Source organism: Poecile atricapillus, chromosome 1 (assembly GCF_030490865.1).
Source record: "Poecile atricapillus isolate bPoeAtr1 chromosome 1, bPoeAtr1.hap1, whole genome shotgun sequence".
Lineage (NCBI taxonomy): Eukaryota > Metazoa > Chordata > Aves > Passeriformes > Paridae > Poecile > Poecile atricapillus.
The window spans coordinates 174,400,608-174,413,727 of NC_081249.1; the positions used below are offsets into that span (position 1 = coordinate 174,400,608).

At 52.4% G+C, this 13,120-nt stretch overlaps 3 protein-coding genes across 12 annotated transcripts in view; 1 reads left to right on the top strand and 2 right to left on the bottom strand.

Annotated features, from left to right (window-relative positions):
• ZBTB1 (zinc finger and BTB domain containing 1) overlaps positions 1-4,519 on the bottom strand; it is a 29,577-nt gene extending 25,058 nt beyond the window's left edge. For 3 of the 6 annotated variants that reach the window (XM_058832478.1, XM_058832483.1, XM_058832442.1), the window contains exon 1: positions 2,465-2,603. The gene's annotated coding sequence lies outside the window, so the exon portion shown is untranslated. The other 3 variants (XM_058832471.1, XM_058832462.1, XM_058832452.1) reach the window with 3 other exon arrangements.
• MTHFD1 (methylenetetrahydrofolate dehydrogenase, cyclohydrolase and formyltetrahydrofolate synthetase 1) overlaps positions 1-13,120 on the bottom strand; it is a 158,625-nt gene that overhangs the window by 91,012 nt on the left and 54,493 nt on the right. The window lies entirely within an intron of this gene.
• ZBTB25 (zinc finger and BTB domain containing 25) lies at positions 4,749-10,128 on the top strand. 5 transcript variants are annotated; one of them, XM_058832541.1, is made up of 3 exons: positions 4,749-5,203; positions 6,822-7,001; positions 8,149-10,128. In XM_058832541.1, the coding sequence occupies exons 1-3, from the start codon at positions 5,190-5,192 to the stop codon at positions 9,284-9,286; spliced, it is 1,332 nt and encodes a 443-aa protein (XP_058688524.1). In that variant the 5' UTR covers positions 4,749-5,189; the 3' UTR covers positions 9,287-10,128. The 5 variants fall into 5 exon arrangements, with proteins under 5 accessions (XP_058688524.1, XP_058688516.1, XP_058688534.1 ...); XM_058832533.1 differs by lacking the exon at positions 4,749-5,203 and adding an exon at positions 5,211-5,651; XM_058832551.1 differs by lacking the exon at positions 4,749-5,203 and adding an exon at positions 5,758-6,164.

Below are 13,120 nucleotides of genomic sequence, written 5' to 3' on the forward strand. Positions count from 1 at the left end.
GAAAGGATCCTTGGCTAAATACAGGTTGCACTTTGGTGTAACAAGTTGCTGGATGCACATGAATGAAGCACAGTAACTCGTGACACACAGATCAAACTATGGGTTTCCTTGACTCTTCCTGGTCTTAAATGTTTCGCATTTTACTTTCAGCATACTAAAAATAATAATAAAGCTACTAAGGTCTCCATCCAATTAAATAGGTCTAATATGGGGGAGAAAATGCAACAGCCAGTGAATTCTGAAGTTCTGCAGTAACTTACCAGACCAACTTGAGGATATAAACGGTCCTCATGCAAATTATGTCAGCTGCTGTGCCCACACACTGTGTCCGCAGCAGAACTCTTGGGTGAGGGTGTTTACCATTCCCAAGCAAAGGCAGGGCTGAATAACCCAACTGCTGGAGAGCCACTGCCCAAACTGAAAAATGAACACATGGCTTCTCACTCTACATGTGTGTAAGCTCCAGAACAACTCTAGTAAGAGGCCCAGCTGTAACAACTAAGAGAAGGGACACCGGGCTTTTATCAGGAAACTTTCACTATCTCAGTTCTGAGCAGCTATTCTATTTCTATCCAGCAGGTAAATAGCTATTGCGGCTTTTCCATCCTGGATTTTCAGGGCTTTCCACTGTCAGCAAGAACAGAAATCTGTGAAAGAAACAGCCGCTCACATTCTAGTAAGAAAGCATCTAAAAACCCAAATCCCTGGTTGGCATAAGCACTCTCAATGTAATCACTGCTAATTCCTGTGCCAGTGACAACAGTGGTTGAGTCTGATGAAGGGAAAGACTTGTGCAAGCAGAGCTGAAGCATCTGTTAAGTCTGTGATCTTATTCCACACAAAACTTTCTGGCTACTAGGAAGAAGTGGCTTCTATTACTTCTCTGAGCTTCCCACGCAGCACCAACCCACATCTTCATTACCTGCATCCACCCCCAAACAGTGGGTGCCTGCTGGTCCCCTGCAACCTCAAACATCAGCAGAGTGCAACTAATACTACTTGTTGCCCCTCAGGTTTTCTGGCTAGTCATCCAAAAATCTCTCCACAATCTTGTCAACTCGTTGTGCTGCTGCTGCCTAGGAAAATCTCTGCAACCGCTCGCGTTTGGCCGGTTTTCCCCACGGCCATATGGTCCCAACGCCTCTCCCCCGCTCGCCATGAAAGCTTAACTTGTAATTCGGCATAAACGAGAAGCCCGCATCCCCCTGCTCACGGCTGCTCTGTGGGTTTTTCCAAGAGCTGTAATGAGGAATGTTAAACAAACACCTTTAATTAAAGGAATGTTTGTTTAGTGTAATTAAATGCCTAAGGAACACCGCACTGTTGCAACCCCGGATAGTTTTGCAGTGCGTGCTGTACCTTGCGATACTCAAGTGTGAGGGAAATAATGCAAGCAAATGACAACCTAGCAGTAAACACCCAAATATTAAGCAGCATCCAAGCCATGCTACCCGTTTACCAACGCCTACGTGTCAAGGGGAACCGGCACTCCTGTATCAGCTGAAACAGGGTAAACTTGAGAAACTGAGTTGCAAAAAAATCCTGGAAAATAGAGAGGAATAAAACCCCAGCCTCAAACTCACAGCGTTTTCAGTCCCATTTCCTCTACTCTCTTCAACTACCTCTCTATCCGAGCAGAAAAGAGGAGTCCTTTGAAGACCGAGACTTTCGACACCGCTCCCAGAGCGGCACAGGGCTTGTTTTTTATGTGACAAAAGTATTCCCCTTCCTTTCCAGTCGCCTCCACGGCGATCCAGCGCACTGCCAGCCCCGAGTGAAACCCAAGTCTCCCGCCTGGCAGGGTGGAGCATTCCCTCCGGGCTGCAGCTCCGCTCCGGTTTTCGCTAAACTACCGCAACTCACTCAAAGTTTTAGGGCGTTTATTTTGAGAAGACAAAAGGAAGAGAAGCGGCGGGACCCACCGCGGGGGCCGGGGCCAGGCGCGATAGCGGCACTCGAGATGTTTACTGCGACTTCGAGCCCCGGAGCCACGCGGGCGGCGCGGTGCCCTTCCCTTCCCTTCCCCGCCTCTCGCCCCTGCACCTCCCTAGGCCGCTTCTCGCTCCCCGGCGCGGCATCCCCCGACCCCCGCCCCGCAGGTGGAGCGCGCCCGCCGCGACCCCCGGAGAGAAGGAGGGAGGGCAGGAGGGAGGGAAAGAGCGAGCCGGAGCCGGAGCCGCCGCCGCGGCGCCGCCGCTCAGCCCCCCGCGCAGTCCCCGCGGCGCCGCTCCGCTCCGCGCCGTGCCCTGCCCGGCCGCCGGGCGCAAGGTCACCGCGCCGGCCGCCGGCCAGGGACCGGCCGCGGCTGGAAAGCCCCTACCTGGCAGCGCCGCCGCCACTATGGCGGGCCGCGCCGGGCCACGCCGCCGCTCGGCACTTCCCACCTCCCGCCGCCGGCGGAGCTGCGGCCGCCTCCCGCCTCCTCCTCCCCGGGTCCCGGCGGCGGCCCCCGGGCCCCGCTTACCGCGGCGCGGGGAGAGGCGGCGGCCGCCGACGGGGAGCTGTGTCCGCGCCGCTCCCGCCGCTGCTGCTGCTGCCGCTGCCGCCGCGGCTGCAACAAAGGACTTCCGCCCCGCCGCGCTGCCGCTGCCGCAGCGCCGGCTCCGCCGCGACCGCACGGAGCCGGACCCCTCCCCTCGGCGGCCGCGGCTCCCGGCGCCGCCGCTGCCAGCGCTGCTGCGCCGCCGCCAATGCCGGGGCCCGGCGGGCGGCTCCCTGCCGCGCTCCGCTCTCCTCCCATGCCGCCGGGGACGCGGCGCGGCGCGGGCTGGCGCTGCCGGAGCCCCCTCAGCCCGGCCCCTCCCCGTCCTCCGGCGGAGCCCCCCGGACCCGCGGCGGGGCAGCGTCCGCCGGCGGGCGCCCACCGGGACCCCGCGGCCGGGCTGTCCCGCCTCGCTGCTCTCTCCCGGCCCCCGCAGTCCGCCCCTTCCCCGCGCACCCGGGCTCGCCGCAGGGAACGGGGAGTCTCTGCTTTCCGCCCGAACCAGCCGTGGCCGGTGCTGATGGGGAGGCTCCGGTCACCCGTGTGGGTGTCCGGAGATGGAGTGCCCCACGGCCCCCGCGTGGGACGGTTCAACTGCGAGAAAACCACTGCAAGCTGCGTGAGAAAGTGTTTCCTTCACGCTGCAATTTCACACGTTAATACCTCCGCCCTCCCTCCCGGAGCTTCGCGGTGATGCAGGAGCACAGGGCTGGCAGCCACCGCCACGCTCTGTCACAGATCCCGAGGACAGCGCTTTTTTTCATCCTTCCAGGAGCTGTCCCAGACCCTCTTCCCACCAGTGTCTGGACCTCTCCTGTCTGACAACATCCAGCTCCTCCGGAACTATCCCATGTGAGTAAGTGGGATTTCCGGCCCCCCTGCTATCTGCCGCAGATCTGAGAGAAAACATAAGCCAGGTCAGGCTTTCCTCCAGGTCTTGCCACTTGACTTTTCCACCCCTAAAGTGGCATTTGTCATTCAGCACAAGCATTGTAAGTGTTTAATCCGCACAGCTCCATCATTCAATTTCTGTAGATACCATTGTTTTTGTGTTGCTGCGACTGAGATCCCTCTAAGTATCTGACAAGCCAAAAGGGCAAACTTAATCATAGCAAAACTAAGAGATTTATTTTCAAATTTGAAAATGGCAAAAGTAACAAAAAAGGCAACAAAATAAAATGCCACAATGTTAAAATGTCCCAGTATCCATCCCTGGCATGGATTCAGTGACACCAGAGGTTTTCCTGAAGCATCCCTCCTCCGCGTAAGCAAACAGGACAAATCCAATTAACACAATCCTAGTTTCCAAATGGAAGATCAGCTCTTCCTTCTGAGTCTCTCTGGGGATTTTCCAACTACTACAGAATAAAAGCGGAGCTTTCAAAATATGTCTTTCAGAATGTGTCTAAAAAATCCCCATTTCCCCTCTCACTCTGCTTCAGCCTTGCCCCAGGGGCGTGTAGCAGTGTCAAAGGAGAAAAAAAAACTCTGTGGCTGTTAAGACACCAGCTCCCACAGAAGGTGGAGGGACCCCCACATTACAGCTACTTTGTAGGTTTTCCTGTTTTATAGGAAGTTAAATAAACGGCCTCCATAAGCCAACAGAGTCGTGGTTTTCAAATCGCACTGAAAAGTTGCTGCTCTTACGGTTCAAGAGTCTTTTTCTTCCCATCTCTTTACACACCTCAGGGCAGCACAAGCCAAGAGCGCCCATGAGGGGCTTGTGCAACCTCTTGCTCTGTCCCATGTGTGTCACAGCAGGAGCTCCTGCCACCTCTGGTAAGGTGGGGCACAAGGCAGTCCCCCTTTCTCACCACCCCCGTTCCCTTACTGCCCTCCCACCACACTTACCTTTCCAATTTACTTTTTTCAAATTATTCTTTTCTGGCCACAGAGGAGGAGGGAGCAGAAACACCCATGGAGTGAGTTGTGATTATGTCCTGATGTCTTTCTGTCCCACCAGCATAGGCTGTGTCACTTTGTGTTGGCTGAGGTCAGTGATATCATCGCCTGTGTTTTACAGCAAAACACCAAATTTCATTCCCCACCACTGCTTTCATCAGTTTGGCTCTGGTTTCTCTGAAGCTCTTCAAAGTCCTCTTTGGACCAGAGTCAACCTAAATAACATGTAAATAATTAATCATTTAAATAAATAACATGCCATCTGCAAATAGCGACTCGCTCTGTACGTAGGTTAATAAATATGTTAAATAACCCAAAACAGAGTACAAAACCTTGAGCCACCTACTGCCAACCCTCTTTGGGGAAGAAAACTGGCTACTGATATTTATAGGAGCAGCAGGATTATAGCTCCATGATCTCTCAATTCTGCTGCTGTGCAGACACAAGAGGCAAAGATGGTCCCTGAGTCCTGTGAGCTTTATATTTAAAACTGAAGAAACAGAACATAAGGCAATGGAAAAGATAAAGCTGTGCTGGTCAGTGGGATAAGCAGGAAATACATGGATGAAAATGCTTTGGAGACTATGCTCTGTCATCTCTCAGCCCATCTTCATCATCCACCCAGGCTCAGGCTGCCTGGAAACAGCCCCATAAGCTGATGCATTATTTGCCTTAAATATTCAAGAGTTGCAGTTATGGGGATGGAATAAGAAAATGGACTACAAACTATCAAATGCGGAGAGGAAACCAAGAGGGATGATCCGAGGCACTGAATGTCTCCTGCAGAGGCCCTGAGTCAGCAGGGATGCCATGGAGGAGGTGGGTGTGACAGATCTTGGAAACTGCACCAAAATCATGAAAATGCGCACAAACTGTGGTTTTTCACTGCATTTTCCAGCTGGAAGAACAAGGTGTGAACTTGAAATTAACCTGGTGGCAGCAGGACTGCAGGGACTGTACGTTTGAACAGGTTCAGGATGCAGTTTGGTAGCATTAACCGGAGAGGTTGTACCGAGTGCCGGAGCGGAGGGGTGGCGCTCAGGGGGACCCTCGGGAGGGGCTGCTGGTGGCCGGGCAACCGCGGTGAGGGTGGGAGCGCCGCCTGTGCCTCCTCCTCTGCCTGGCACCTCTCTCTGCCGCCACAGCTGCTCTCGCCTAAAATAACCCCTGGTTTAACATCAGCGAGCGACTGGAGGAGGCCTGACAGAGAAATGGTGCGTCCTCAGGATCCGTGGTGGTTAAAGCAGCACAGAGGCCGCAGACATTGGTGAGGAAGCCAGATCGTATCTTCTCATCCATTCTCACGAGCGGCCAGACCGGGGAAACTCCTTTTACCTTTTTTATTTTTTTTTTTACTTTTCTTTTCTGTAAAACAAGGACCCCAAACCAACAAACACCTCCCCCACCCACTTCATGCCGAGAGCAGACGACACTCCGCCACCGGGTGATAAGAAGCCAAGGCCCCCAGCCCAGGGTGATGCCTTTGGCACGGCAAAACGCGCACCCTCCCCCAAAAAAATCCCCCACGGGGGGTGCACAGGCTCTTTCCCTCCCTCGCACGGGAGCTGCGGGCGAGCAGCGCGGGCAGTGCCGCCCGCGGGGGCCGCGCTGAGGGCCGCACTGAGGGCCGCGCTCGCCTTTCCCGGGAGAAGCCCATCCCTGGCCATCCCCGGCCGGCCCGGCGGGACCCAGCCCGCCCGGCAGGAAGCGCGGGGGGGCAGCGCCCACCCCATCCGCCGGGCGGGCAGCGGGGGCGGGCGGTGGCGGCGCTTCCGCGCGGGTAAGCGGCTGCGCGGGGAGCGCGGGGAGCGGGGCCGGCGCTGAGGGAGGGAGTGAGGGAGGGAGGGTGCCGGTCCCGCGCCGCGGGGAGGCTGCGCTCGCCGCCTCCCGCTGCGGGTCGTGCCTCCCCCCCCAACAATATTCTGCCCAGACAATGGCAAATATCGGCGTTTATTTGCGCAGGGGCCGCTGGCGGGGCGGGGCGAGGGCGGCTCAGCCCGCACAATGGGGGCTTTGTTGGGCGCACAGGGCTCCTCTGTGCCGGAGCCGCCGGGCTCAGCCCCGCTCCCCCGTGCCCCCGCCGCGGCTCCGGGGCAGGAGAAAGCACCGTCAGATCAGAGGGAAAACGCGAGCCAGGTTTAAAGTTAGTGCTAACACCCCACGGAGCTTAGTTAATCAGCGGGAGAAGCATCTCTGAGTGTAGCTGGCAGATGGAAAAGTCCCCGAGAGGTTTTGAGCTCGTTGGTCGCGGGTTTGAGCACCAGCGGTGGTATCGGAAGGAGAAACTGTTACATTGGGGTGCAGGGACCATCTGGAGGAGGGGAAGAGATTCCATGCCAGGCGTCCATCTCGTTTCGGTGGTGAGAAGTCAACATTTGAGCCTTTGGGAGCTCTCTGATTTCTTAATGAGATGAACATCTTGTTCCCTTGCTCCCAGGCACACCATGGATACCACCGGCCACAGCGTCCTCCTCCTCCAGCAGCTGAACATGCAGCGGGAGTTTGGCTTTCTGTGTGACTGCACAGTTGCCATTGGAGATGTTTACTTCAAAGCCCACAGAGCGGTGCTCGCTGCTTTTTCAAACTATTTTAAGATGATATTTATTCATCAGACGAGGTAAGAACACACAGCTCTCTTCCTATCCTTTTGCCACTCTCAGCATTCTGCTTTTTCTTGGTTCTAAAGGTATAAAAGTCTAAAAGAGTATAAATGGGGATGTTAGGTGACCTGAGATTATTTTCCTAACCCAGTGTAGGCCTTGGCTCTCTAAACAATCCCAGTCCAGAACACATTGCCCTTTTAAACCACTTTCTTAGTCAGCATATGGCAACATCAGACCCTGCATTTTGGAGATGAGACATTTGCGTGGCCAGATAAACAAAGCATGTAAGTACCACCATCTTCCTGCAGTAAGAACCATGCAGACGTGGAATCCAGGGATATCCTGGTACCTCCTTGCCCATGTGCAATATGTCCAGTACTTTGCTTTAGGTTGTAGTCAAGCTTGCTGGGTGAGACTGTCCTTTCTGGCAGGATCCACAGGCTTGAAACAATCCAGAAGCTGTGGCCTTATCACAGTTCTGTGCTTCAGACTCTTGGAGATAAGGGCCGCGACTGAGATCATCAATTCATTTCAAGCTGTTGTTCACATGCTTCACCTGGCCAGGTCAGGAGTGGTTCTGCAGGTATAACAACAGCAGTGCCAAGGTCTGGCCTCTGACCTGGGGCTGGCTGCTTGTAATGTATTAAACCCTTCTTCATTCCCCTTCCTTTCTGAGGATCGTGGCCTCCAGCATCTCTGCGAGATAATCTTTAGGATCAGCTGCATCGCCCCTTGTCTGGAAGTGAGAAAACTGCCCTTCCCTGTGGATGTTGTTTGCTGACACTTAAGTGCAATACTCATAAAGATTACATAGTACTGGCAGCTGAACTCACTACTCAAATAAATGGAATGGCACACACTGGTGATGCACAGCTTGCATGGCATCGCTGCGGTGCCTGCGGCTGCAGCTGGCTCTGCATGGGAGGGACGGGGTGGCCAGGGCTGGTCACCTGCACCAGCCTTAGCTGCAGTTGTGCACATGGTCTTCAGAATCACAGGGATAAACACAGACTCAGGCACTTGGCTTTGCAAACAGAGCTTCTGCACTTCTGCAGGGCTTGGCAGGGAGTGCTGCTTGTAAAAGCGCTCTCACAGCAAATGGGCAGGTAATGGATCGGGATTTGGATCCCTGTATGTACTTAATCATCTGTTTTGTTTCAGCGAGTGCATAAAAATTCAGCCTACAGACATCCAGCCTGACATATTTAGTTACTTGTTACACATCATGTACACTGGGAAAGGGCCGAAGCAGACTGTCAGCCAGAGCCGACTGGAGGAGGGCATCCGCTTTCTGCACGCAGACCACCTCTCCCACATCGCCATTGAGATGAACCAGGCCTTCTCCCCAGAGCCGGTCCAGTCCTCCAACCTGTACGGGATCCAGATCTCTACAGCACACAAGCTGGCGAAGGAGCGCCTGGGAGCGAAGGAGAGCCTGCCCAAGGCGGGCGGCAGGTCCGCGGCGCAGGGCGATCACCCCCAGCTGCAGCTGTCCCTGGCCATCGGCCTGGACGACGGCCCCCTGGAGCAGCAGGTCGCTCGCCCCTCGGCCCAGCCCGCGGCTCTCGCCAAGCCGGCAGAGGAGCACCCGAAGCTCTCGGTTTCCATAAAGCAGGAGAGGTGCGACTCGGAGCCCGTGGTGTCCCAGAGCTGCACCCCTCCTTCTCCGGAGGTAGCGAGCCCCATCTTTGCCAAGGGCAGCCTCAAGGTGCACTTGTGCCACTACTGCGGGGAGCGCTTCGACTCGCGGGAGGGGCTGCGGCAGCACCTGCACGGCCACGTCTCGGGCTCGCTGCCCTTCGGCGTCCCGGCCTCCATCCTGGAGAGCAGCGACCTGGGGGAGGTGCAGCCTCTGGCCGAGGACAGGGAGCCTGGGGATGGCCATCGCCTCGGGGCCTTCCTCCTCAAGGAGGATGAGCATCAGCTGGAGCATCCGAGTTGCAGCGACCTGGAGCCTCTGCAGATCGGGCAGCTCTCCCTCATCTCCAAGGACCACGAACCGGTGGAGTTGAACTGTAACTTTTCTTTCTCAAGAAAGAGAAAGATCAGCTGCACCGTCTGCGGCCGCACGTTTTTCCGGAAGAGCCAGCTGCTGGAGCACATGTACACTCACAGAGGGAAGCAGCACAAGTACAGCCGCTGCCAGCGGCTGGAGAGCCCCGCCACCCCCAGGTTTCACCCTTACTGTGACAGCGAGAGTGTGGGCAAAAGCTCCAGCTTGTCCCAAGGCCACTTAGATGAATGTATACTGGAGCCAGATCTCATCCAAGAAAGCGTTGATACGATCCTGGTAGAGTAATTCTCCCCCTTCAGATGCTGAAACTGCATGTTTTGGCACTCTCCACCTAGGGAGTGGCTGTTCTGTGCAGCTGATTTTCTTGAACCACCATTCCCCTCACCGCTGAGATAACTGTGAAGGACTGTGTACTTCGATTTGTGTACTTGCTTTTTTAACTTCTCTAACTTTTAAACCTGAGCTAATTCCCATCTAAGTCCTTCTTGGAAGCCTCTGTGTATCTCAGTTATGTTTTTCCTGAATGTGAACTTGCTCCTACTCTGCTTTACTGGAGTAAAGGCTGTATTGCTGGGTGTGAGGTTTAAACATTGTCTAGTACTTTGTGTGGTGCCTAGGACTGTTTGTATTCCATAGAATTGTTCCTCTGAAACCAGATGGATGGAAGTGTAGAGGGAAATACGTATTGTGTTTCCCAAACAGTTTGTTTTTAATGAAAATAAATATCTCAAGGAGATGAATCCTGAAGTTCATGTTGTTCATGTAACTGCAGTTAATAAATCTCTGCATAAATATTTTCAGGAGCCATAAGGCTGCTCTTTTCAAGGGAATTGGCAGTGTTGATGTAGGGGTGGCAACCTTCATTTTGACAAGCCCTGGAGTCCTCATCTGTCTTCTAAATTTACTTTTAAACTCTAGGGATTTGCATGTGTTTTTCCTCCTTCCTACTCCTCCCTCGTTCACTGCTACTGCATAAGCAAGGACAGATTTTGATGCCCCTCTAGGACTATGATCCATTATTGGACTGTCTTCTCTGGAGGGAGGAAGGAAAGCTGCAAAGGAGTGTCCTCTCTTCTTTGAGAGGAGACATACCCTAGCTGAAGTCTTTACAGAACTAAATGCCACACACGTATTTTCTGCGCGAAAATTATTTCTGACTTTATAAACAGCTTGGAGTAAACACATTATTAAATATTACAATCTGTATATTTGCTCAGAGCAAATACACAGCGTGTTATTTTTTTTTACTTGTTTGCAGAGCCACTGTGAAATGGTAACATGCAAGTTTTTTGCTTTTCATATAATCATAGAATGGTTTGGGCTGGAAGGGACATTAAAAGGTGATCTAATTGCAACCCCCCTACCATGGGCAGGGACACCTTCCACTAGACCAGGCTGCTCAAAGCCCCATCCAGCTTTTCATTTATCATTACCTGTTATCCAAAGGGTAATACCCAAGGAAGGGTTAAAATTATACGTATGCCTCTTGAATTCATAGTTTGTCCCTCTCTAGTTTTTCAACTGAAGGATTCCAGGCTTGCCAGCAGATGGGCTGCAGCCCTCCCCTCAGAGATGCTGTTAATCAGAAGGCCCCGAGGAGGCACACGAGGTTCTTAGAGAGCAGAGGTCTCTTCTGCAGCACAGAGCAAAAGCCTCCTGAGCTGCTCCCCTAATCTCATTACCCAGTTTTTGAGAAACTGGAGGCTTCCTGCCCATCCTGGTGGAGCCGAGTCATTGCCTTTGGAAAGGGGGAGCCTGAACAATGGTGAGAACAGTTTGCTGTCAGAACGCCTGCTCCAAAGCTCTTTGTAGTCAGGACTCTTGAGCTGTCTTTGATATTGTCCTGGAGCAAGAGCTGCAATTAAATCACTGCCAAATTAAAAGACTATCTGAGGTCTTTGTAAGGGCGGTTGCTGCTTCTCCTGGGCAGGGAGCTGCACACTCCAGGGAGATGGATTGGCCACTGAGAGCCAAACACTTGAAAATGTGGTTTGAGACAAAGGGGCAAAACAACCGGTCCCTGAGCCTGCTGAGATGGTGTTGCAAAATGCAGGCTGTGGTTTGGGGTGTGCTTCCCTGCAAGCCCCAGTGCTCCTTTTGCTGGGTGTACCCACCGGTGTGAACACATTTGAACTCCGTTGTTTAAAACAAGCAAACAAACAGAGCCCTGCCGGCACCCGGGCCTGTGAATGCTGCATCTGAGCACGGAGCCATTCACACAGAGCATTTCCTAGAAGAGAGCCTTCTGCCTCTCTCCCAGCCTAATAGCATCAGCTACATCACATCTTGCACAGGCTGCTCATAACTGGGCAAATGCCCTCTGGCTTCCACTGACCTCTATTTCTACATGATGGGTGAAAAAGAATAAGAAAAAAAGAGGGGTATTTTATGGTCATTCCCTATTTGTATGTGACACTTTACTGAGTGGGCTGGCTTCTCCCGGTGCTGCTTGCTTCCTACATTTAGTTTAAAAACAGAGAGAAGCGTTTGCTGGGGTGGCTAGAGCTGTAGAGATGAGCTGTAGAGGGGCTGAATATCTGCTATTCAGTCAGTAGATAAGCACCTCAGATTGTCAAATAGGTGCCTAACTTGCCTGAAGTAATTGGTATTGAAAGTCAAAGGGCTCTTGATGTCTCTGCAGAGGTAACAGGGTAGTGGTAATAGAGCTCAGTATTGAGGACAGCAGCAGGGACAGCAAGCAGCAGCGCCCAAGGCATCTCTGGGACACGCTGCTCATCCTCAGGTGCGTGGGCTGGACTGTTTTGTTCGCTTCTTGCCCATTAAAAAGGGAGCTTTTATAAAAGCTGTGATCTAGGGTAAAAGAGCTAACGTCACTCAGCTGTATGTGCTGTAGGAGTGACTCCATGGCACTGACTGCAAACACACCAGCAGAGCCGAAATGAGACATAAACCAGGGCTCTATTCATATCCCAGGTATCCTCAAAAAGATACAACTGTAAACCATTATTTTCTGTTATCCTCACCCCCTTTTAAAGGTGTACTTTGGTTAATCTTTGTGGGACTGAACATCTGTGACATCAAACATCTGCCAAAGGCTTTTTTTTTTTTCATCATTTGCAATACAAGAAATGCATTTTCAGCAGTTTTCTACTGCAAGTGTTAAAGCACTGTTATAATTAAAGCAGCAGGAAAAGCTGGAGACAGAAGTCATCAGCTCCGAGTTATGTTAACATAAAAACATAATTCTCTCCAAGTCTTATGAATAGAAAATAATTTTACAGGGCAGTTACATTTGCTAAGCAAGGGCAGCAGCTGCTCCTGGATAAATCATGAGAAGTTTTATTACTGTAAGTGGAAGACACTTGAATTACTGAGTGCTTAACCTTTATGCCGGTGCATGCTTGGAAATCTGCCTGACTTGCACAGCTGGGTTTGAGAAATACTCATTTCTTGTTGGGGTTTGATTTTTTTTTAAAACCTAAAAAATTTTGTCACAGTGTGCAGAAAAATTATACTAGTGATTCCTTCCAGATATCTGTGATTGGTTAATAGATACACATGGGCTTAGGCAAAGAAAGCCCCAGGATGAGAATACTTCAAGGCTGGAAGTCCCAAAGCTCCAGGGGATCCTTGGAGATTTGCCTTGTGCTCTGGAGGGGTCCCATCATTAGGGGTACTGAGCTGATGAACCACAGTCATTGAAGTGCCTTCTCTTTGGGCTCTGCAGCTCATGTTTTATGAAAAGATGGGAAGACTGGGGCTCAGATCCCCCTGCCAAGGCCCCTGAGCATGAGCAAACTCCTCAGCCAGCTCAAGTGAACCTCTGAAATGCCACTAAGTGCAGCAGTGGCTGTCATCATGTATTTTGGGTGCTGGCCCAAAAATGCTGACTGTACATTAGCTGGCTCAACCACCAGAGCATGAGAAACAATTTTAAGATAGGTAATTTGAAATATTTTGAAATATTTTTAGTGCTCTGATGCTGCTGCATCCAACAGGGTCTGTGTTTCTTAGGCCTCTTAGGGTGCAGTAAAGCGTGTGGACAAAAGTGTATTTATCCCCCCTTGCAGTGTGGGGTCTGGTTATTTCACTGAGGATCTTGTTTTTGTGCACACTGAGAAGGTTGAACGTGGAAGTGAAATTTGCTGTTGGGATGTA